The sequence below is a fragment of the Malania oleifera genome, chromosome 2 (genome assembly GCF_029873635.1).
Source record: "Malania oleifera isolate guangnan ecotype guangnan chromosome 2, ASM2987363v1, whole genome shotgun sequence".
Classification (NCBI taxonomy): Eukaryota; Viridiplantae; Streptophyta; class Magnoliopsida; order Santalales; family Ximeniaceae; genus Malania; species Malania oleifera.
Window position 1 is genome coordinate 14,137,213 of NC_080418.1, and position 25,588 is coordinate 14,162,800.

At 36.1% G+C, this 25,588-nt stretch overlaps 2 protein-coding genes across 11 annotated transcripts; both read right to left on the reverse strand.

Annotated features, from left to right (window-relative positions):
• Positions 1 to 4,428: 4,428 nt before the first annotated feature.
• On the reverse strand, positions 4,429 to 14,163 carry LOC131149108 (probable GTP-binding protein OBGM, mitochondrial). Of its 10 annotated transcripts, XM_058099212.1 has the most exons (10): positions 13,500 to 14,001; positions 10,813 to 10,893; positions 8,834 to 8,898; positions 8,209 to 8,251; positions 7,399 to 7,613; positions 6,990 to 7,242; positions 6,749 to 6,857; positions 6,399 to 6,481; positions 6,200 to 6,262; positions 4,429 to 6,098 (listed from the first exon to the last, which is right to left on the reverse strand). In XM_058099212.1, exons 6-10 carry the CDS (start codon positions 7,122 to 7,124, stop codon positions 4,824 to 4,826), a joined length of 1,665 nt encoding a protein of 554 aa, XP_057955195.1. In that variant the 5' UTR covers positions 7,125 to 7,242; positions 7,399 to 7,613; positions 8,209 to 8,251; positions 8,834 to 8,898; positions 10,813 to 10,893; positions 13,500 to 14,001; the 3' UTR covers positions 4,429 to 4,823. The 10 variants fall into 10 exon arrangements, with proteins under 10 accessions (XP_057955195.1, XP_057955198.1, XP_057955200.1 ...); XM_058099215.1 differs by having other exon boundaries at positions 6,990 to 7,613; positions 13,482 to 14,163; XM_058099217.1 differs by lacking the exon at positions 8,834 to 8,898 and having other exon boundaries at positions 6,990 to 7,234.
• Positions 14,164 to 19,729: 5,566 nt separating this feature from the next.
• On the reverse strand, positions 19,730 to 24,970 carry LOC131149472 (uncharacterized). The gene is made up of 5 exons (XM_058099927.1): positions 24,462 to 24,970; positions 23,639 to 23,862; positions 22,415 to 22,500; positions 20,952 to 22,239; positions 19,730 to 20,595 (listed from the first exon to the last, which is right to left on the reverse strand). The coding sequence occupies exons 2-5, from the start codon at positions 23,787 to 23,789 to the stop codon at positions 19,913 to 19,915; spliced, it is 2,208 nt and encodes a 735-aa protein (XP_057955910.1). The 5' UTR covers positions 23,790 to 23,862; positions 24,462 to 24,970; the 3' UTR covers positions 19,730 to 19,912.
• Positions 24,971 to 25,588: the final 618 nt, after the last annotated feature.

The window sequence follows — 25,588 nt, forward strand, 5'->3', positions numbered from 1 at the left end:
CCCCCATTCCATGACCTGCCAGCCAAAGTCTCGCACACATTCAAACTGAGCTCAAGTTTTTTCCATTCTCAAGCGTTACGCTCAACTTAAAAAGGGACTGAACCACTCCAAACTCCAAATGTTGATGGTACAATCATCTCATATAAAGGCCAACTAGCGCCATCTTGGAAACAACACCTACAATACAGAGGATTATGAAACTCCAGAAAAATGTTCTGCATTTTCTATGTTCGCAAGCTAATAGGGAGATCAGAAAGATCAATATACTATTTATGTCCATTTTTCACTTATAATCTTCTTAACATTAACTGAATATTTTTATGGTTAATATGTAAACTCAACATTAATATGAACTCTTGAAACTTAAATGGAGTGTATAGCTAATCACTTATACATTCGGTGTAATTTACACAAACATTTTAAGCAAACACATGTTGCGCTTACAATTTTTCCCAACAAAATGTTAGACATTTGAACATTGAGGGCTTGTTTGTTCATTTGGGGCTTTCTCAAACAGTTAATGGCATGAAAAAGAGGCCACTTTGTGTCGGGAAGCCACCCCCCATCCAGCTCTGGAAAGCAGACCCAATAGATTCTCTAATGACAAACATCACTTGGGTTCTTCTCAATTCAACTCCAAACTTTGCAACCCAGTGAGTTGAAAGAGGAAGGCATAAGAATTTTTAAACTGGTTAAAAAAAGAAGCCATTTCTGAAGAGTTCTCCTGAGCTTGCCCATCACCACTCCACCACTGTTGTCAAGTATTCGTACATTTACAGGCTATGGAACAGTATATTAATATTTATATACATGTATTTAGTGCTTAATGCACTGAATTGTGGAATTCTTTGAGATTTCATTTATTTAATCTACTAGGAATTTGTATATCTTGTTTGGATATATAACTAAAACTGTAGATATAATATATGTTATTATATTAATTATGTTATTATAACATCAAAATCCAGAAAAAAAATAAAAAATAAATTGGCCACATGCAATAAGGTATTGCAATGTGGATCGATCCAAAACCCTCACAAACTACAAGAGATAAATTCAATAGAAATCACCTTGTTAGTTAAGCGACAAATTTTCCATTGCTCTCAGAAAGTTTTAGCTGAATTCTGCAGCACGGTTATCATCTGAACTGTAGACTGATGATGAAACAAAATTAAATGTATTAGAAACAGCATTCAAGAAGAGCTTATGTCATAAATAAAATCAAAGTGAGAATGAAAATATTATCAATTGTTTAGATTAGAAGAGCTTATATCATAATAATGTGCCTGATATTCAAATAGAAAAGTGCTAATACGATTTCCTATAATAATACTACTTGATGTCCAAAAGAAGCTATTCGTTACAAAGTAATAGCAAAAATAAGTTCAATCAGCAAGACTATGTCACATGTGTAAAGATATCACATTGCAAGTAATTTCCATAAAAAATACAAGAAATATTATGAAATGATAGTATAATACGATTTGCTTGAAATGGAACATCAATTACAGCTTCTGGAAGCTTAGGTACGATGATCTCATGAACTACAACCAATCATGTTGTAGGTGAGTGCATCAAGGAGCATCCATCTCTCTCAGGGTATAGGATCATAAAAAGAATAAGGGAGTGCATATTCAAGTCACTCCCTTTCAAACTAAATCTTCCATTTTGTAAGTATAGTGATGCACTCTCTTGATGTGCAAAATTTGGATGTCTAGGTAGCATGGAAGGCATCGCAGTTCTCTTGGAGACTGCTCTATATACGGCCAATGGAGTTTTCTTTTGGACACAAGAATTAGACAGTACAAATATGCATCCAGCAATCATAAATTTCAGTGCCTTTCTTAAACTTGTAAGTTTTGATTATGAAATGAAGCAGGTGATCAGTGACATAATACTAGACCTTAAAAGTGTTATTCATCCAGGCACATCAAGCATGCTCCATGTGGAACACATATAACATGCATACATACACAGAAATGAGTTAACTAACCTTGCTGAAGTGAAAGATCTTGAGCTCTTCTCTCAGAAATAACTTTAGAATTTAGAAACCAATCTGGACCATCAATGCTAGCAGTGATCCACGACAAATAATCTGTGATCAATAACAATTTCACAGAACTATTTTACATTTTGCCTCAATAAATTAGTTTTGGCTAGGCACACTTGATGGCGACAAGCTGAAATATGCCCTAATGCCAGCCCCCTCAATTGCATAAATTGCAATAGACTACAATTAATGAAACAGGAATCAAAATCTCAAGGCCATGAGAAAAATCCCATCACAAATTCCATAGACATGAACTAAAATAAAATCACTTCTCTGATATCAAAACCTTTGTTATAAAAAAATGACAAACCACAAACTAGGAAATAAGGGGTCCAAATAAGAAAGGAACACAAAAAATAAAGGGGAAATGCTCTTTCTATAGTTAGAATAAAATTAATGCCAAATATTTCGTTTGTTGTTTTTGGCTAAGCTCATGCAGCTTGCCTTTGTCTCTCTTGTATTCCTTCCCCTGTTCTAATATATCTTCTCCTAACTTTTTCCAAAAAAAAAAGGCGCTAATATTCATCCCTGACTCCTAACAGAAGTTACTTATCTTCACACAAGCCCACATCAATAATTCAATATTACAAACTTAAAACAAACTCGTGCAGCAGCCATTTGCTGTCTGCTTTTATGAGTTGATGTGGAATTCCAATTATGACATTCAAATTTGCTGCCTGCTTTTATGAGTTGGTATCAGATGAAGCCTTTTTGCATGTTTTATTTGGTTTTGTAGACTTATACTAATCATAATGTATTGCAGCAGCATCAGCAGAAAATAAATATTAGCAGCAAGCAGATCTGATAATGTACAGCAAAAGTTGTCGTATTATGAATATAATTAACAGCAGATCCAAATATACATACAAATAATCAGTGAGCCAGCTTGCTATCTATTTACTGTCAAAAAAATAATAATAAAAAAGGACAAATCTAAATATGTACCGCTAGCTAGCCAGTAGCCAGAAAAGTCCTATTAATTTATCTTTTTATTTATTTTCTACTTCAGTTTGCTTATATTTTTTTTCCAGCAAATCCACAATAACAGCTTTCTAACTATTATAGATTTTGAACAAGATTCAGTAAACTGAACGTGTTTTTCATACTTCTTTCTTCACCATCTCTTCTTTGGTTCCATTTTTTCCACGACAAATGCTGAACTAGAGATTTTGTGTTTTATGTAAAATGATTCATTTCTGGTCAGTGCACATTTTTTGGATGCCGAATCTGTGGACAGACTTCATCATGCAAAAAACGTCAATGCAAATAACAATCTGAGAATGATGTGTTTATATCACCGAGAATTCAATTTCACTTTGGGTACTGTCCATGCAGTCATTATGAATTTACAGCAACAACTGCTTAGGAAACCTGAAGAAAATGAAGCACTTCTAGCAGCAGAAGAAATATTTCTTATTTGGTCAGAGAAAATGCAAATATACATGAAGTGAACTGGGATTTGTTCTTTCTGCACAAAGCCCCCAGGAAGCTTTTCCTCCCCCAGGCAGGAAGCTTTGTTCATTAGGGTATTTCTTGTTTGTCCAGAGAAAGCATCTATACTATTGATTCCAGTAACAATGAGATGAATCTGCTAGTTAGTTTTAGATCTCAGAGAAGAAATTGAAGATAACATAGAAAGAATGGATTTAGATTTCAGAGAAGAAAAGCACAAATGCAAATTTTGTTTAGCAATTGCACAATTTCAAATCTGAACACAAAAAATTCAAAAAATATTAATATTGTAAGAACAACAATTGAAAAAAAAAAAAAAAATAGCATTGAAAGCTGAGAGCATGAAGAAGGGGGCAGGGAATTACCTAAACGCAATTTTAAAAAATTTACCAAAAATTTAGGTTAACATAGATGAAAAGCTCAAGATCTGTAGCAAGCCAATCAAAGATCAAACATATGAATAACAAAGAGATTGATGCCTCCATGCCAGAGACTAAAAGCTCAAAAATCATTTAATTTCTCAAAACAAAATATCCAACTTACCAGAAGAATGCAGATTATCATAGTTCAGAAGATCAAATTAGATCTGAAGATGAAAATCTGAATCGAAATCCTAACTGAATCACCCTCACTGACATAAGCTCAAATTAGATCTCAAAATGAATTGAGCAAGAGAGTGATAACCACTGAATGGAATTGGACAGTTAGAGAGAATCTCCAAAAAGGGAACCAAAGTTACTAATTGAATTGAACTTCTAATTTCATTCTAAAGCTCAAGTGAGAGCTAAAGCTGAAGAATTGATTTGAAGATGAGCTAAAAGATGGTTTCCACTGCAGGATTCAGGACCATTGCGAAGCGACTACAAAAATATAAGAGGTTGAGCTTCAAAAATAAGTGGTTATATCCTGAGCACTTGAGCTGCAAGTATAAGTCAAAAATTTTGACTTCTATTTATAGTTTTAATTAAGTAATAAAATGGATACACATTTATTAAGCACCTGAAACAATCCAAACAACACTTCTTTTGATCAAAACTACTTATTTAAATTGGAGTAACTATAATTACTTATTTGTTGAGTGTTTCTCCCAGCAACCAATCAGGAAAAGACCCCCACTCTTGATAGCTTCAGCTACAGCAGCTCAGAAGATAGATAAAAGCTGAGAATCTCACTGATCCACAAATCTGGTCACTTTAGGAAATATGCATAGGCTCCCGAAACTCAACATACCAGCTAATGTTAAGAGTGCAGATTGCATATTTCTAGATCAATAAGCATTTGAGGACACACTTCAGTTGTATAAAATCAGCATCATAACAACTTAATCAAGAAAAATGCTATCTAAATTGAGTCTGTATGATTCTTCCCCATTCACAAGCATCCTAAGTCCAGCTTTCAGTTCCTCTATCCCTTCTTCCAGGACTGCACATACTGGAAAAATGGGGACACCTTCCACCCTTCTTTTTAATTCTTCAAACACCCCTTCAGCTCCTACCTCATCAATTTTATTTGCCACAACTAAAGATGGACGATATGATAAACCCTTCCGGTAGTACTCCAACTCTAAGACTAAGTCTTTCAGCTGTTCCCATGGTGGAATCCCTTTTCGACCATCAAGTGCAGCAGCTAAGTCTACTACATATGCAAGAACTTTTGTGCGTTCAATGTGCCGCAGAAAAGCATGGCCAAGTCCTCGGTTCTCATGAGCTCCCTTTATAAGTCCTGGAATGTCAGCCACTGTGACTGAGAAGAAGTCATCATAGTTTAGATTCCCTATATTTGGCCTCAGAGTTGTGAAGGCATAATGTCCTACTGCAGGCTTAGCCCTAGATATAGCCCCGAGAAGGGTACTTTTACCAGCATTTGGCATCCCCACAAGGCCCACATCAGCAATACTCTTGAGTTCTAAAATAAGTATGGCCTCTGAACCAGGTGAACCAGCAATAAGCAAGGATTGATCTTCATCATCAGAGATTTCAAGGGCATTGTTCCTGTTGATCCCATCCCTCTTAAGTTTAAAATTATAGGAAACTCTTGTAGAAGCATTACCCAAACCACCCTCCCCTCCACAAGCCACAACTATTTTCTGGCCTCTTTCTGTTAATTCAGCAATGTTATATTGTATATCTTCATTTCCCTTCAATTCTTCTTCACCCTCTACTTCAGATGCTTCAGATGCAAAATTATCAGAACCAAAACCTTCATATGCACCTTCCTCATAAAAGAAATAATCTTCTTTGCAACCTTCTTTTTTCACAAGAGAAGGAGAAGATTGGGAAAAACATTCTTCTGATGAAGCTTGAGTAGTATGTTTCACATTAGCTGATCCCTCCGCAGTTTTTTCAATATGGGAAGATAAGCCCCCAAGAATGTCTAACGTGTCCCCCTTCCCCACCCTGCAAGGATTCGCAGAGGCAGATTGCTGATCGGTTCCCAATGAATCATCATCAAGTGAACCAGGAATCTCCCAGGGATCCAAATCCTTTAGAGAATGATTTTCAACTACTTGAGGAAGCTTGGAAGAATGATTTTCAAATACATGAGGAAGTTCACCTTCAACAAGATGAATTACAGTGCCAACTGGTACCCGAACAACCTAGAAGGGGAAAAAAAATCAGCTAACTATAGCATTCACATTGTAAAACAACTGAACAAATATACAGTAGGAAAGAATGAAAACAACTTGTTGATTGCAACCTTGTCTGCTCCTCTGCTTCCTATCATATTTTTTGATGCTCCATGTCCCGCTTTGTTTGCATTCTGTGAAACAAAGTAACAATTACTTGTTTGTCAACTGAACCCAGTTCAGTGAAGTTAAAACAAAATCAACTCAAAATGATGAGGGAAGAGGAGCAGAGAGGAAGAGAAAAGGGAGGGAGAGGAGTAAATAACATACAACATGATGTTGCAGACCACTGAAGTCCCAAACTGAGTGGGAACATTCTAAGATCACATCACCACCTCTCCCACCTCTTCCACCTAATTGCAACAAACAGACAACAAGAGGAGCAATGTTAAAAACATTTTTTTAGTTCCACAACATCAATTGAACTGTTAAAAATGACCAGGGTTAACAAGTAGTTCACATATGAATTGATAAAAAAAATGAAAATCAGAGCAATTGAATACAGGAAAGTCAAGACTACATCAGTGGAAGGAAATTATCCTAGAATTTAAATAAATAAATCCATAACATATTATTTGATCAAAGGGTGATTGTAAACATCAGTGTGATAAAGAACCTACCATCAGGTCTGCCACGACGATCATGTCGGCTACGGCGAAAGCTAGTACAACCATTGCCACCATCACCTCCCTTGACACATAGTCTAAACCTGTCTATCATTCTCCTCTCCTGCAAAATTAAGTCCCCTCAATCCTCAACACAAGTCAGAGAAAGGTGAATACTCAGCTGCAGTCAAGAACTAGTTTGTGTGTGCATATGCACACGCATGTATGTGTGTGTGGGAGAGAGAGAGAGAGAGACCTGTAAAGGGGCAAGCTTTGACTTCTTATAAGGAATGTCACAGTATGAAGAAAAAGGTGAAAGAAGCCAAGGTGATTTTGGGGTATATTTCAAGGCTTCTAAGTACTGAAGCAGTTTTGCACGGCATGACCACATCTGTCCACCTTACTTTTTTGTCTTCTATTCCTCACGCTTTTGAGTGCTAAAACCCCGTTGATGAGAAAGTTTCAAGTGTCTCAATTCAAACTTGCAGCTCCTTTATTTTCCTTTGTCACTAGTATTGACCAAAAAACATAAAGAACAAAACCACTATAGTAGAAAAACATTCCAAGTGAGCAGCTAGATGAGTTGAACACCACTAGGATTGGTATTTGGGTGGAATATTGAACATTGAGCTTATCTATAAAAGAAAGTTAACATTTGCCTTAACTGGACTAGCACAAAGCAAATTCTTCACTATGCCTGTGTCATTTTATCCACAGCTCTCAGTTACATCCTTCAATCCACATCCATCATCATGCCTTTCACTCTTGTGACATAAGAGTTCTGTTTCATGCAGGCTACCTGGTACGTTAGTGCCTATAATTCACTGCTAACAACCTGCATTACACCCCACTCCCCCCGCGCAAACATATTTAGCACAGCCTGCAATAGAATTTTCAAGAAGCTGTTTTAATATAATACTAGCAGAGACCGCATGCTATGCATGGGGTATAATTTCAAAAATAAATCTTAAATAAAAAATTATAATTAATTAATTATAATAGAGACTTCAAATTATGCACACATTGTGATTTTATAAATAAGTTACTAACAAAATTATTAAATAGAATCCAATACCACACATTAAATAAAAAAAAAAAATTAAAACATTGCTTAAGAATAGACTACTAAAATTTATGTAGCATCTCATTTATATTTCAAACAATCATGTTCTTAACCTGTAAAAATTCAAATAAATTTGATTCTAAAATAACCTTTATATCTACAAACTTCGATACTCAATTAAAATTCTAAAATATAACCACCAAGCAATTAAATCCACATAAATCTATGCTTGCGCAAACGCTAGTTTGTCATACATTTTTATTTTTTGGGAGTATAGTGTCATCATTTATTAGGTATTCACAAACTGATACAGAGGAACACTAATTTTTGAAAAATATAGAAAAGTGGACAAAATCAAAATTGATTCCAAGAATTCGACTAATGCCTTGGTTTATAAGTTTGTAGGCATCACCCTTTCTCATATAAAAGAGGTCCTCTGAATCTTGATTCTTAACCTGTAACGTAAAATATATTAGAAATTGTATCCAATTCAAATATCAATAGAAATGCACAAAAATCAGTCATTATGAGAAATACTTGAGCAAGTAGTTACTCATAAGCATATTAACTTGTGCGATTAGAAACTAATTTGCAATATCAACTCACTTTTTCATATTTAAATTTATATATTATGACAAATTAGAAGTACATATAAAATAAATATGACAGCTTTACATTACTTGAAATTTAATGAAATTAAATCAAAGCTAAAAGAATTGAATTGCATAAAACAATTGTGTAATGGGAAATTTCTTGGAGGATCTTGTGGGCTCCTGAAATCAATTTTTATATATGAAGGGAAGAAGGACAATCCAAGTACTTTATTAAGGTACATGACAGCACAAGAAACTATGTTAACTAAGGGGTTAACTGAAACGATCTTTATCATGCAAGGAAGATCACAATAATTCCAACATGGCTCTGATACCACATGTAAGAAATCTATATGCTGCTATTAGCTAAACAAAGGATCTTCATCATCATGATCTTCACATACGTGTATAATCTATAATGTGGAAAATATAAAATATACATACCGGGATCGTTCATGACGTATACAAACTGATAAGAACCGTTTCTCTCGCTTAACCCCGATCTCTTTCTGTATATCACCAGATGTATGGGAGTAGCCCGATCAATAGAGAACAAAGGTAGAGAGAAGACAATTCCTATATTTCTTTTCTTTAGATCATTCCATAAACATACAAGAATGAATCTCTCCTTTAGATCATTCCATAAACATACAAGAATGAATCTCTCTTTACAACTACTCCCCATAACAATAGTTATATAGGAAAACTTTTTTATCTTCCAACCATTAATCTCACATTATAAGACTTATCATTATCCATAGATAAGCCATTTCATTTTCCTTATCATAAGTCATTTCACTTATCAAATGGAGCACTTATCTTTCATGTGTTATTCATGTGGGACATATCCTTTGGGATATAATCCAACAAGTTGATCTTTCGCAATTCTTTTTAATAGCATAATGTGGTGATTAGTGTCAAACTATCAATAACCTCTATCCTACGGACTAAAATGTCAAAATATAGTTATTCATGTAATTAATTAAATTTTATATTAACATATATTGTAATTTCATGAATAAGAATTGAAATTTTGACAATTTTCCATTGACACCATTCCATCTTAATTCTGTTATAGCTTTAGCTCCATTCTAGTAGTCTAGCATTAATAAATACATTCACAACCTCAAGGAGAACATCACGGAACCTAGTTAACACATCATAAATGATTATTAGTATTCTAATTGCTATATGTATAGATAGCAACATTTAATTTTGACTACAATATTTGTTTTGAATTATTATTATTTTTGGGTTAATATCTCCTTGTTGAGAACCACAAGCATTCAGCAAATATCATAGCATAATACAAACACAATGTGGACTTCAAATCCAAATCAACAATCAAACAAAAACTAAGAAACAAATAAAGAATCATAAAACAAAGAAACTAATGGAAATTTTAGATATGTCAATGATTAACCAGTATAATATTTTATCTAATGGTAAATCCTCAAAACAAAGAGATGAACATAGAAAGCTAAATGCTTTCAATGTTTAGGTTGGAACAGGACATGGCATATTAAGGTGAGAGTTGAGAGAATTACCACAAACAACCAAAAATCCAACTCTCCAAAAATATTCAGACAACCTAAAAAATAAAGCAAAACATCTTAAGGGTCTGAGCATCTCTCTCAGATATTTTTACTTGAACAACTTATAAAAATGTTCAACTATGCAAGTATCCAAAGAAATCGTTAAGACTAGAGAAAGGGTAATTTAGGTTACTACCATCTAACCAACAATCCAGTGTTTTGTTTTGAATTTTTATCTGTATAAACTGAAAGAGACCATCTGCCATGTAGACTGAAAACAAATTTAAGTGAATTATTAACATTATTTATTTGTCCTTACCTTTACTTTTAAATCCCCACAAATGCAATTATCGTAGGATATGAGTAGATGCTTCATAGATGAAGGAATTAAAAAACAAAAGTGACAAATCTTTTATTATTTTTTTGGGTAAAACCAAATGATTGAGAGCCATCTGGCACATGGAAATTATTTTCAAATTCTGAAAGAAGCAGAGACTCGCAAGAATATAGATAAACTCATTTCACATGCATATTAATTTCATCAAGTGAAACAAAGGAAAATGGATGAACTGGTAATAAGTCACATGCTTATCTACACTATTTTTATGGATTGTTTGCGATGACTAATTATAAAGTTTTTAGGTGACACATAAATTTTAGTTAATTAGTTGAAAAATATTAATTACTTATATAAAATTTACACCCAACACCCTCAAATAATTAAAAATAATTACATCCTAAGTGGAGCTGCATGTAATCATATCAATAATCCAAAGAACAAAGCCCAAGCCACCGCATTAGCATCGTATCTCACATTTTTCTATGCATAAACCTTTCAATAAACCTAAAATTTCAAATTACTCATATGGAGTTTGAGGTAATGCATACCGCAGGTTCCAGAGGCAGTTACACATGCAAAGTGGGATGGGCAGAACCCAGTCTTGTTCAGCTTCAATGTGGTTGAAACTCCTAAGTACAACCAGCAAATTGGTTAAACAAACACATAAAACATTGCGCACATAACACGGTCATGCAATCTCAATCTACAAACCAACTGTTATTCCATGGGGTATCTTTATTCAGACATTTAAACAAACAGATAAAACACGTGTAGCATCAAACTGCAGCACCCGAGAGAGAGACAGAAATGAAGTTGCACATTTTGTCTTACACCAAAGATCAACACTTTCTCAAAATCTAATTACAAAATCTCATAAAGAAGCCAAAGCCAAGCTTGATTGCAAAGATAATAGGTTATATTTTCACCTTTACTTCCACAGCTCCATCTACTAATAATTACAAAATCTTATAAAGAAGTCGAAGCCAAGTTTGATTGTAAAGAAAGTAGGTTAGACTTTCACCTACTGGCATGGCTTCATCTTCAGCTCCAATACCGCCCTTTCTATGCCCAAGAGCTCGAGCACATGGCTCCATCTTTTGCTCATGAACCACATGATTTGGGCAAATTTAGGGTTTAGAGAAAGATTCGTGTGAGCTGGTAGAGAGGAGAGTGATTTATATTGGAGGTTATTCTTTCGTATTTTCAAAACGTAAAAGTGAAAAATCAGTGAAGGCTAAGAGAACAGCAGCTAAAACTTTTAAGGCAATGTTAATTTTCCCTTGCCACACATATCCTCATCACCTCCCCCTTTTTTGCTCCCCCTCTTCCCAAAACCTTGAGTTATATTGTAGGTATTGTCATTGTCATTCCACTTTCGAGTTTCAATGAGCTGGGTTGTAGGATGGTTATCATGGATTGGGTTCCTCCTATTCCCTTTCTCTCTCAACTCTCTCAATGCACTTTTTTGGATGAATGCCATATTGATAAAATTTAAATTCACATGAACGAAATTTGAACTACTATTCAATATAGTATTCATCTAAGGAACTTCTGTTTGTATTTTTAGTAACCATTTCAGGTTTCATTGACATGCCAAACCAATTATTCGTTGTATTTATAATCATATTCTGTTTTATCTTAATATTTAGTATAATTATAAAGATTGCATCGTGGTTGCAGGAGTTTTGCTTCCTCTTTCTTGTTATGTTAGAATGAATATTTCATTCGGTGCTGCAAAGGGGCTTGCCTTTCTCCATGAAGTAGAGAAACCCATCATCTATTGTGATTTTAAGATAGACATTTTTTCGGACTTGGTTAGTACAGTTGAATATTTATGTTAGTTTATTATCAAACAATTCATATGGTTTCCATTAGTTTGAATGACAAATAAAGTCAAAACAATGAGAATAATGTTGTTGGATGAGGGTAGTATATGTCGCGACGTCCCGGAGCACGTGTGCCCTGGGGTGGCGAAATAAAAAATTGTGATTTAAATTTTCGGGAAAAACAAGAATGGAGTCGCCACTAACCTTTTAGTGTGGTTAGAACACTTAATTACTACCCAGTTATGGGTAGAATGAGTCTACGTTACCAAAGTCGGGATCGGGAGTTCGGTTATGCGAGAAGAAGGTACGAGCACCCCCTATGCACCCGTTCTTACGAATGGTATCTAATTAATTACGAAATTATCCAAAGTAAATTTAAAAAGCCTTCTAAGTTACTCTTTTTGTGAATTTACAAATACACATACAAAAATATATACAATATATATTCCCTCATAACTAAGGGTATGTGAAGCCCGAAAGCTCATACCCTCTCATTAAAATCATAGGGATATACATACGAAAATACTTAATAGAATAATACAAAAATACTAGAAATAGTAAATATTGTAATAAAATAGAAACATAGAAAATAGTAAAAAATACAAAAAATATGTTATAATAATAAGGCTAATACACCATAATTATAATACACTACATTGTATAACTGTTCTACTATGATAATGATACATATACATATCTCATAATATTAATAATATATAAATGTTACGACAATATTTTATTATTATATATCATCACACGTAAGTACTAGTATTATTCGCAGCCTAAAATAAATCAATGTGCAATTAGTATGGAAACATGTGATAGTAATATGGAAATGTATTCATCCTAAAATTAACACACAAACTATATGGAAGCAATTAATCCCTAAAATTGATACGCAATAACAATATAGAAACAAATTAAATAAAACACTACTCAAAACCCTAATAATGTGAAATAGTCAAAACCCTAAAATAAAACAATAACCCAAAACCCTAAATGATCGTATTATGAAAATAATGTAAATAATCAAGAATCCTGGACGTGCATAAATATTACAATCCTAAATAATAAACAAAATCCCTAAATATCGTATGAACAATAAACATGATAAATATCCTAAATACACCAAAAACCTAAATAATATCCACACAACAACATGACAATACGAACCCCCTAAATAATATATATAACAATAATCGAAAACCCTATGATAATATACCCACCCTAATATACAATATACCACAAATATGCAACAATGAAAAAACTATATATCATAAATACATAATAACAATAACGAACTAAAATGATAAACTATATACATGATAAGATTAAAATAATGAAGCATAAATATCTATGCATAATAATCATACATATATGTATATAATTACATAAAACAATATATATACACTGGGTGGTGGCTGGCACAGGGACGGCCGCCGGAGCAAGGAGCTGCTGGTGTTTGCTCGGAGGAACCTCTCGGCTGGTGTCTGCCGGAGTTGCTGCTGCTGGATATGGCCGGAGGATGGCTGTGTCGTATGAAGTTTCTTGCAGCAGTCTGTGAAGCTGTGTCTTCTCGGCTGAGCAGGAAGCTGGATTGCAGCTGGTGCACGGGGCAGAGGATGGCTGTCGCTGGCAGCTGCAGAGGAGGATGGTCGGACAACCGGGTGGCTGTGCTGGTGTTTGCAAGCGAAGACAGAGCAGACGGCCGGATGGTGTTGCCGCTGGACGTAATGGGGGCGGAGTTGCAGGAAATCGTGGCCGTGGTCTGGTGCTCGGCTAGCTGGTATTTGCAGAGGGGTGCGCGGAGGCTGCCGGACTGAGGAGTGGCCGTGAGTTGCAGGAGGGTGTGGTCGGCAGCAGAGCAGAGGGAGAGAATGAGAGGGGGGTTGCTCGGGTCTGAAACTGAGGGAGAGTTAGGGAGAGAGCTGAGAGGGGGAGGCCAAGGGAGTAGGAGATAAGGGAGAGAGATGGGAGAGCAGAGGGTGCGCCGGCTTAGAGAGAAAGGGAGAGCAAGAGAAATTGCGAATTAGGTTTCTTTTCCTTTTTTTTTTTTCTTGAATGGTCTCCCCCCTTTAGCCGTCTGTATTTATCTTCCTATTTAGAAAAAAAAAAAAAAAAAAAATCCTAAAGCTCCTTCTTTTTTTTTTTTATGATAATAATAAATATAATAATAATAATAATAATAATGTAATAATGATAAGATTTGAGAATAATGATAATAATAAAAATAATTATAGTAAAGTAATAATAAAATAGAAATAATAAAAATAATAATAGTAAAGTAACAATAATAAAATAATAATAATAATAATGATAATAAAAAATACTAATAATAATAATAATAATGATAATAAAAATTCTAATAATAATAATAAAATAATTTCGTAACCTCTTTATTATATTTGGTTCGGACAAAAATAGGGTGTATATAATTATTTTATGGAGATATGGAGACCTTCCTTTTTTCCCGGGAAATAACCCCTGAAAAATAATATAAAGTCAATGTTCAGTGTCATGTTTGAGCTTGGAGACTGGAGTAGAACTTGAAGTCTGCAGTGCATGACTTTCTACGGCTCCACTAATGTTGGTGGCGAGGATTGTGGAACCATTGTCTGTTTATACTTTCATAGTAAACACAGTTTTCAGTTACAAACTGGCTGCACAGTCCAAAGTCCGCTGGTAGAATCATATAAGGAGATTTAAATTCATTCCTATTGTTATATTCCTGTAAAAAATATTTAGAATTTATTACATAATTTACTTGTAGTACCAACTAGATTTTTATGTGAAAAATTTTCATTGTTGCATACAATATATATATATCAAAACAAAATTGAAGAAAATGCCCTCATTTTTTTATGTTATTATTTTGAACAGATTGGAATGACAAGTGCATTGGATACCTTATGTGGGCAGTCCTATCCAGAAAAGCACTATCACATGCTGGGAGTTCATATGAAGAGAGCCATGCTTGTTCTTTCTTTTGCAAGCATGCTCATTGTAGTTATGCGGACAAATGCAGGACCAACTGTAACAGCCACGCACAAAACCTTGAGATAGCAAGAGAAGCTCAAATTTATGCCCAGTACATGATCCCTTCTCTTTTTGCCTATGGCCTCCCCAATGCCTATAAACAGATTCCTGAAAGCCCAAAACAGTGTCTTCCTAATGATGATAAGCTCTGGAGTTACCACTCTTCTCCACTTGCCATTATGTTGGCTTCTTGTCTTCAAATGAGGCCCTGGAACTAGAGGAGCTGCTTTGGCCTTGATTCTCCTACTGGATGAATGTCCTTCTGTTAGCCCTTTATGTCAAGTTCTCCCCTTACTGTGTCAAAATATGGATAGGTTCTTCGTGGGATGCTCTTCATGATATCCTCACTTTTCTTGGACTTTCTTTCCCTTCTGCTCTTATGGGTTTGGTTAGTTTTGACTTTTTGACCTATTCTATAATATTAGAAAGAGGAAATTTGTTCATTGATCTCGTTTTTTAGAAGACAAATGCTTGATGTCTCAGGTCATGACCCTTAAATGTTTTATAACAGCTTGGAAATGTAGTTGTTTTGGATTGATGGTTCTCCTATCTGGTCTTCTCCCTAATCCCAAGTTGGAAACATGGAATTTCAGCGTGAGCTGTCGTGCTTTGAATCTTGTGGTTGGGGGTTCATCAATTCCATCTGGTACTCAATCGCAGGTCTGGTCATGACCCTTTAATGTTTTATAACAGCTTGGAAATGTAGTTGTTTTGGATTGATGGTTCTCCTATCTGGTCTTCTCCCTAATCCCAAGTTGGAAACATGGAATTTCAGCGTGAGCTGTCGTGCTTCGAATCTTGTGGTTGGGGGTTCATCAACTCCATCTTGTACTCAATTGCAGGTCTTAAGTCTGTACCGGGTAAGTCCTCCATGTTCCATGGTTGGGTGCAGTCTATCTGGGCAGTACAATATTGATCCTTGGGCTGGGATTTGATGGGGTTGATTCTATTTCTAAGTTTGATACTATCACAGAGAGAGAGAGAGAGAGAAGGAGAGATTCTGGAAGGCAGTCGTAATTATTATATATTCTCATTTCCTCATCTTCATTATATCGACTGCTTTGTCCCAAAGATCTTCTCCTCGACTTCCCCCCATTGAACTTGATATGCAGTGGATATTGTTTGAAGGTGCTTGACTTTGCAAGTCCTTTGTGACTTATTCATTATAAACTTGTTCCATATTAATTTTTCTGGGATTTGTACATTACATATGCGAAACTATACTCTGCTGCCATGCTTTTCTATACAAATAAATAAATAAATATTAAATTAATATTCTACTGTCAAATTGCTAACTAAATATGTATCTCCTAGCCTCAATACAACTGCAGCAGTATGGATGATTGCTTTTAAACAAAGTGGTGTAGTGAGGTCTGTATTAACTTGTTTCTGTTCAAGTTCCAAAGCATGGCAACCTAGCCTCAATACAGCTACAGCAGTATGGATGATTGCTTTTGAACAAAGTGTTGTAGTGAGGTCTGTGTTAACTTGTCTCTGTTCAATTTCCAAAGTGTGGCAAACACATTCCAAGTTCTATATACTCAAGCTGAAATGTCCATGCAGCACAAGGGATTCAAACAAATTAGGAGCTGGGCATCCAGAAGCAGCACAAAACGAGTATAAGTTGTGTAATGATGGCCATTGCTAAGGGTTTTATCTAAGGGCAATCATGACTTTTTTTGTGCAACACTTGGGGCTATGCTTACAGTAATGAAATAGAGGCGTTGAGATATATAAACTTCATTTCAATTATTTGTTACGATCCCTTCTTTTACAATATTTATCACAGTAATCTATCAGTGTTGGTTGAACTTTAAGAACAAGAGGAAGTGGTTGGCAGAAAATTAATAGTCATCAATCTTGGGTCATATCATATAATTGGAAACCCTACAACTATTTAATTAGCATTTGTCCTCCACCTTGGAGGAAAGGTAGTATATTGTTCATTTTTCTCGCTTTTAGCAAAAGAATGTTATCAACTTTTCTATTAAATCCAAGTAAATTTTTATTCTCTTTAGTTCATTTTAATTTCGAATTTGATATTTGTGCATTTTAACTATTAGGTGCAAATGAATTCATGGAGTGATAATCAGGCTTACTCATGTTTTTTAAAGGTGATATATATATAGTAATAATGCTGATAGTCCGAGGATACTGTATTGAGGCTTAAGTTTAACTTGGCATGCTTGTGCCCTCCTACTAGTATGTGTGTGCATATATACAGGGAATTTGGGATTAAAATAGGTTTATGTCTTTATTATTTTCCCTACGAAAATTACAAGACAAATATACATAAGACTTAAATATTTGCAATACAAAAATTAGAAAATGACTAAATATATCTCAAATTTGTGGTGAATAAATCTTTATTGATTTGAATTATTGCCTAGAAATTAGTGGCTTGAATTGTAAAAAAGGGAAAATAATTAGTTGATTTTATAATGCTAACCTTAGGAGGATTCAAACACTTCTAAAAGACTAAATATATCTCAAATTTGCAGTGAACAAATCTTTATTTATTCGAATTATTGCCTAGAAATTAGTGGCTTGATTTGTAGAAAAGGGAAAATAATTAGTTGATTTTATAATGTTAACCTTAGGAGGATTCAAACACATCTAAAAGATATTCTCCTTAGCTTCCTTCTTATCATATCTTTGGATGGGCTGGCCAATAGTTTCATTCGTACTCTTGCTCAAAAGTGTTTTTCCAAGTGTTAGAGCCCCCACTAATCTTTTATTATTACTTTTTTATTGCATTAGTTGTCATAGCAGTTCAAAAAATGAATGATTAAGTGGCTGCTTGGGGGATATTAGTGTTAACACCGAAGGAGTTCATGGGTAGTCTTGATACACATAGGTGAGCACCAACTTGACCCAAAAGCTTAAGCCTATTGGGTCTTGCGCTCAACCATGTAAATAAGCATTCACTCAAAATTTTTCAATGTGGGACAAACTCACAAGTGGAATTCTCAACAAATAGCACCAATTTTTTACATACAATAATTATGCCAAAGGAGGAGAAACCAGATACAAAGACTTAAATTGGGTTGGCTTTTAGAGCTTGGTCTTTTGTTTCAAATGCTTAAGCAAGAGGTTATTGGCTATTTTACTTGCATTTGGTGGTGCCCGATGTAGTTAAGTGTATGGAGCTCCTCTCTAGGTCCTTAATTATGGTTCTAACCCATCTTTTTTCCGAAAACAAATATTGGAATATTGTTGGTCGACAAGCAATGTGCTCTGGACATGATAACAGTGATGATTTAAAATTTGGGCCAGCATGTCATTAAGCATTTTCACAGTGTGTTAATTACCTTCAGTTTGAGTACTTGTCTAAGAGAGGCACATCTTTTTGTCATAATCTCCAAAACCCTGGCTACAATTTGGAGGGCATTGTAAAGGATTACTGGAACATAGTACAGAAGGAGGGTTGCCAATGGTGCTCATATGAACTTATGTGAGGATATTTGGGTAATGGACAAACCAATTGCACCTTCAACATGAAAAATCCAAAATGAGATGGCTGTAATGAAAATAAAAATTTGAGAAGTACCCCATATGTTGTTGCTAGCTAATACAGGATGAAAACTCAGATAAAAATTGGCTCAAAAGAGCTGGATTGTTGGAGCTGTTCTTTGTGAGAGTTGAACCTATTGGGCTTTTGTGGAGCCTAGTTACATTAAATTTGGATGATGGCCTGACCTTTCTTTAATGGGAGATTTCTATCCTAAGGCTTAGTCCATGGAGCGAAGGCTTGGGCCGTAAGGTATAATGGAGCACACACCAAATATTCACTATCGCCGGAAAAATTACAACTCTCACACACTCTCTCTCTCTCTTCCTCCCTTCTTCCTCTCTGCTCTCTCTGAGCTTCTTTGTGCTCTCTCTGTACTTTTTTTACATCTTCCACAGCCCTCTATTTATAGGGCTTGGAATTTAAATCACAATTAAGATAAAATTAATCATGAATGGAAGTTATAATGGAGATGTTTAATGGTGGATAAATACACCGCGTTTCTGACTCAGCTCCTAACTTGCAATGCGTCTCCAGCTGTGTCTCCTGACTGTCTTCTGGCTCCAACTCTAATACCATTAATATTTTTTTTTTTATTGCATTAGTTTCCCTGGCAGTTCAAAAAAAGTGAATGATTAAGTGGCTGCTTGGGAGATAAGAGCACCGGGTTTTTCCCTACAATGACAATTATGTAAAAGGAAGATGCAAAGACTTAAATTGGCTTGACTTTTAGAGCTTGGTCTTCTGTTTCAAATGCTTACGCAAGAGATTATTGGCTATTTTACTTGCAATTGGTGGTGCCTGCTGTAGTTAAGTGTATGAAGCCCCTCTCTAGGACCTTAATTATGGTTTCTAACCCATTTTTTCCCAAAAACAAATATTGGAATATTGTCAATGTGCTCTGGAGACCGAAGAAGATTTCATCTTCCTAGAATAGCCAAGGCATCACCAAATACTAGGATATAGTTGCAATCATCAGAAATATCACTGCCGCATCAAACTATCAAAGCCAAGAATTGCAGATACAGTTCTAGCTTCTAACCAGTACTCAAAACTGCAAGCCCCAAAAGATCAGTGGCTTGGGCAGTGAAGGGCTCAATAAATATTGTATTATCAGAAAAATTTCTGTACAACTTGTGCAGTATCACAAATTCTTTAACATGAGTAATTCTCTCTACATTTTCACCAACTATCAACATAAATGAGATTTTTTTTTTATCGAAAACTTATTTGCCTTTTCCCTCACTGCTCCATTTATTGCCTTCTAGGACGATCTCAAGAACATACAGCTTCTAAGAGCTCTTCTAAGAGCTCATCAAAAATCAAATCCTCCAATTCAAGGCCCACATTCTCACTTTCAAATTGGAAGTTCTGCCAGCCATCACCCTTTCCCAAGTCTTGAGGCCCAACAAAATCCAAATATTGTTTCGTATCTGGTCTCAATTTCAGGTACCAGATAATAATCGCCCAGACCTCTTCAAGAACACTGTAACCCACAGGCATTGCATGGATGCGGCACCTGAAGGACAAAGCTTTTGGCCAGTAAGCAGATGACCTTTCATAGATCTCAAGCAATGCCTCATTAACCAAGTCAAACAGAAGCTGGTGATCACAATTGCCTGCCTCCGCCTCTCCCGAGCACCCTGGTTCATGATGAAAACAAGCCTCCACTTCCTCGAACATTGAAGGGTTCAATGGCTGGTCCTCTGATTGCCATGTTCTAACATACTCCTTTCCAATGAACCCCGATAGCTCAAGAACATATCTCACATAGTTGAGGTCAGCATCATCCTTAAACAATTCTGCATGCTGGAAGTTATCATTGGTATTCATCTCTGCGCTTTCCAGATTCTCTGTGCTGCATGATCCTGTTAAGGTTTCCATGCTGGACATGGTTTCTGAGTTGACAAAAGAATGTGACTTATCCAAATGAATGCACCTGGACTTTGACTCCAGACCTGCTTCAATTCAAGTAAAAATATCAACCGCACTTAACAAAATGTAGCTTCAAGTAAAGAACTTCTAGAATATTTTATTCTAGTGAAGTAGTTTGAGTTTCACGTTTTTTCATATGGTTTCATCTGATAAAGTTCAAACTCAAATGGTAAGAAAAACCCCAGCAACGCCACACTATCAAAGCAAACCATTATTGACAAAGGCAAAATATCACCAAAATTTTTCTAATTTGAAAGCATTTACCCCTTTCATCAACATTATAATGAAAAATGCTGGCTTCTTGCATTTAAGAATCAAGAAAATATAAGAGCCTAGGATTCAAATGAAGTGCCATCAGATGAAAAATTTGTTTGTTTACCTTCTGATGTTGGAAAATCCAAAACTGGAGTTGGTTGCTCAAGCTCAGTCCTGTCATCCGCTGCAGAATCAATATAACATTCTTTGTGAACAGTGCATTCCCCAGTTTTTGCCTCATCCATATTTTCACTAAGCTCGCCCACTGTTTCCCTGTCATTTATATTCACTGCCAACCCAGCAGGATGTTCAACACTACAATGACCAGCATCTAGAGGTGCAAATTTCTCTACACAAATAGGACTCACCAATTTTTTGCCATCACTTTTATCACTTCCAATATTTTTAGTGCTATCCCTAGTAGTTATGTTTGGCATGCCTGCGCAAAGTGCATCTACAGAAACCTCATTTTGAAGAGAGCAGTAAGACTCAAGATCATGCAGGGAGAGAATCCTTCTGAAGGACTTTGAAATAACCCTATTTGATGGAAACTCATCTTCCTTGGTCAACTTTAAGCTCTTGGAGACAGAGAGCTTATAATCCCTGCTGAAACTACGCTCGAACAACTGAGCATATCTATCCAGTGATTCATTTAGAGAGGATGTTCTTCTGAAGTGACAGACTTTATCGAAGTCATGAACAGGACCATCATGGCAAGTTTTGGGGTTGTCTTTCCCATCCTGGCACACCTTGCTTTCCTTCCACCTTTCTTCAAATGCATCTTTCTCACCTGGGGGAAGTGTGCATCCATAAGGAACTCTATGGAGGATTGCATCCATGGTTATGTGGCTATTCTCCTTTTTGCTCTTCTTGATTGCTTCTTTTATTCTTTGTCTAATTCCTAGGAATAAATCCTTGTTTACCTGAAATATCTCCAGAGCATCAAAGCGGTGATGCGTGACATCTTTGTCAAGTTGATTAGCACCCTTGTGCTTCTGGTTTATAAAAGTTCTAGATTTCAAATCCTCTGGGAAATGTGCATGCTTCTCTTCAAGGGGATTATTCCCCAATAATTCCACATCCTTCGTGTCACCCGACAAATCATGCTTGTTATTGCAGGCAACCAACTCATCAGCAGCCTTAGGCAGAGGTGGATTCTCCAATTTTGTAGCCAATGCGTCAGCATTGTTATGAAGGAGAACATATGGAAGTCCCCAACCGTCACTTTCTTCACCAATGAAATGGCCCAAAGGATCTAAATGATGGCTTGAATTAGTTTGCTTCAATGGGCTAGCTGAGACTCCATGTGCATGGTCCTCTTTCTTTGACATCTCTTCAGCGATTAATGCTCTAATCAGGGTTTTGCTATGCCTTCTTTTGATCATGGTATTTTTTATGGTGCTCTGTTTAACCTGTCATAATTTCAAATAAAGGCACAATCATTTTGTGTTCTGTTGTATAAACAAGTCATAATCTACTCTTTTACTGAAGCAGCGGAACTTCCGCTATAGAGATCAACAACAGTTCAGACAGCTTGGTACTCAAAACAGAAAATGAATGCAGCAGCTAACAGATACATGTACTTACAAGCACAGGGTTCACTTCAGAATTCATTATTTTTTGGTCATTGTCGGAATCCCAGTCGTTCAAGGCTGCTGTCCTACTTCCTGTGCCTAAAGAGCAGACAAAGATAAAAGTTTCTAAGCACAAACGAAGACAATAAATGGAATGTGAAAATAATAATAAAGGACACTGCCACCCCACCCAGAAAATGGTCATTATCCACATCCTTGTATTCTTTGATGTCAAAAAACCCAGAATGCACATTTTAGAAAAATCAACAGCTGATATGTTAGCAACATCTTTCATTTGGCATCAAAGATTTCCTACTTTCTAAGAGAAAACTACTAAAAGAAAAAACAAGTCAAAATTTGCAGGCACGGGTGGGCCACGAATCTCCTGATAATAGGAGGTCTTGGATTCAATTCCGCATAAGTCCAAGTTGTCCAACCCTTGATGAACCTGGTCTTCGAGGGGTCAGCTTCCCGCCCCTGGTTTGGTGCCTGCCAGGGGGGTCTAAAGGGCTTGTCCACGTGAGAGTTCCAGGTTACCAAAAAAAAAATGCAGGCAAATAGATTACTTAAGAAGGCAGGCGCACCCACACACACATATATTATCAGTCCTCTGGCACAGTGTAGTTTTTGCTGAAGCTACTTTGAAAGGACGGAATCAGAGCACTGTGTTCCTGGTGGCAATCTAAGAAAAAGTGAATATATTTTTTATTAAATTGTCATAGCATCCAAATCCAAAAATATATTTTTCCTCTAAAATTTAGTTGCATTATAATTTCTTCCACAGAAAGGGTGTTTTGTTGTTGAGGATAGGCATCATATAAGAATGTTGAAAAATAAACAACAGAGGGGTAGAGACATAAAAAAAGATGCATCCTAGAAGAACCTGGGGTTTGGCCCGCCAGTTCACCTTCCTATCTCCCGCAGAATAAATGGGAGTTTGAATCCCTTTAGAGACATGTTGTGTGGCCTTGTGGCTGTCTCTTGGGAACATATGTAGGGTGACTGGGTAGTGATTTGAAGCCTCCTTCCTTTGGGAGCATTGCAAACAGCCACAGCGCAAACGAATTTAAAAAGTTCCCAGAAAGCTTCAATTGGAGAGCTTAGGAACTCCATCTACTAACTAAAGGTCTAACCCCACACTGGTGTAATGGAAATGAAAAGCTTCCTAATAAGGTGGAAAACATTTATTAAAAGGCAAAAAATAAATAAAAGGATGAGATGAATTGATATCACTTACCACGGGCATTTCTTCTGCTGTCGTGCCGTTTGTGTGGCAATATCTTTTTGACATTTCGCCAGTAATGGTAATCAAGAATTTGAAAAATGCCCCACATGCATCCAGGGGGATTGCCCCCTAATTGTACAGTAGGCTGCTTGTGCTTTCCCATGTAATCCCACAAAAGAGACAACGGTTCCCCGAACCAGCTTGACAGAGTAATTTTTAGCCACTACTTTCCAAACCTGATAAAATAACAAACCAATCGCCATGTAAACTACATAGCATAGAAAAGAATTCCTTCTCAAAACAAATTATTCTGATCTCCAAACAAATCCAATTTAAAGCTTAAAATGTAAAATTCTCTCATCCGACATATGCCCCAAATCTCATCGAGCCACATGAACAGCATGCAACAAGTACTGGGCAATTGAATGAGTACCACCAAAGGTGAAATGATTCAATATAAGCTTTAGGAATTAAGCCCAAGGTGAGTCAGGAGAGGCTCAAACTGACCATTATGTGTGTGTGTATTTTATAAAGCACATATATTGATTGTCAAAAACAAACAAGCACACACATCAAAATAACGCATGTTGTTGATCGTCAAAAACACACAGATGATCATTGATCAGTCCGTGATTAATGCCCAGAACAAAGTCCCAAAAAATAAAGATGGGAAAAACAGAAATCAAAGAACCTAGCGAATCAGTTGCTTATATTTTCCGATCGTGTATCAGAAGATCAAAATCGGCTCAGCCTTCATAACTGATGACGACATGAACATCTTCAGAATCAAAAAACAAAAAACAAAAAACAGAAATCAGAAACAAAATTTTTGCACCTGAAAAATTTTGGAGAAGCGCTGAAGCGAGGCAGAGAGACCTTGGGATGGATGCAGGAACTTTGGACTTACGGCAAACTTGGATATGATACGGATATGATACGGAGAGAGAAAGAGAGAGGGTGGCGCAAATTAAGGAGACAGACCAAAGAAATTAAATATTGAATACCGGAAGAACAGTAACTAGCACTTAATCCCTTTTAACGCATAGGAGAAGCAGGACAAAGACAATGAGAAGATTTAGAAGAAGAACAAGAAGAACAACAAGAAGACCAAAGATGGTTGGTTGTTGGTCTCTCTCCCAAAAACCCCTTACCTCAAAAAGACGTCCTTTACCCGCCAACCTCTCTCTCTCTCTCTCTCTCTCTTTGGAGTGAGCAGAGGGCTGGGTCAGGTTACCCACAAGTTCTTATTTTATTTTTTCAAAGAAAGGGACGGGAAAAAAAGATTGTTGACTGCGCAAGAACAAGGCAGCTTTCTCTGTCGTGAAGTTTTTGGAATCAGCGCTGATTTGTGGAGGTGGGTTTTTGGTTGAGTAGCGATAGCAGGGAGGCAACAGCAATGACAGGAGTCACCACTTACGGTTTCTTTCTTCATTTAGGGAAAGAGATACGTTAATTTCATGGCTTTCTTCTTCAAGATGAAGATCTAAAGTTGCGAGCAGAACAAGCGAAGCTGATATTGAGGAAAGGCCACGACAGAAAAGGTGAAAGGAGAAGTTGTGTTTCCTCCATACTTGGCAGGTTGACAGATTTTAGGAAATGAAAAATAAAAGGAAAGAAACATTTTCATTTCTCCCAAAAACTTTCCCCTAAACAAGTGGGAAATTGATGGAAAGAAATCTATTCATTGATTTAGGCAATAATTATTTTATCATAAATGTTACACCTATACATTCTCACACCCCTTATAGATTTATGATAAATGTTACAACATAGGTTTTTGGAAATTAAATTTTCATTTGACTTCGAAAATATTAAATTTTAATAATAGAATATAATACAATAATAACATAATAAAAATGTCACAAATTATGACGTACACTCTCTTATTTGGGGAGATATTACCCCTCCCGAGTGCAATGGAGGCCGCACGCCTAGACCATAGCCCTTATTCATCAGTCGTCA

Coding starts and splice junctions, on each gene's coding strand:
- LOC131149108 (XM_058099215.1), bottom strand. CDS start 7,124: ATGTGGTCATGCCGTGCAAAACTGCTTCAGTACTTAGAAGCCTTGAAA. Junction 6,482..6,748: donor TCGTCGTGGCAGACCTGATG/GTAGGTTCTTTA, acceptor TGTTGCAATTAG/GTGGAAGAGGTGGGAGAGGT. Junction 6,263..6,398: donor GTGGTCTGCAACATCATGTT/GTATGTTATTTA, acceptor TTTGTTTCACAG/AATGCAAACAAAGCGGGACA.
- LOC131149472 (XM_058099927.1), bottom strand. CDS start 23,789: ATGGGAAAGCACAAGCAGCCTACTGTACAATTAGGGGGCAATCCCCCT. Junction 22,501..23,638: donor CAGCAGAAGAAATGCCCGTG/GTAAGTGATATC, acceptor TCTGCTCTTTAG/GCACAGGAAGTAGGACAGCA. Junction 22,240..22,414: donor CTGAAGTGAACCCTGTGCTT/GTAAGTACATGT, acceptor AAATTATGACAG/GTTAAACAGAGCACCATAAA.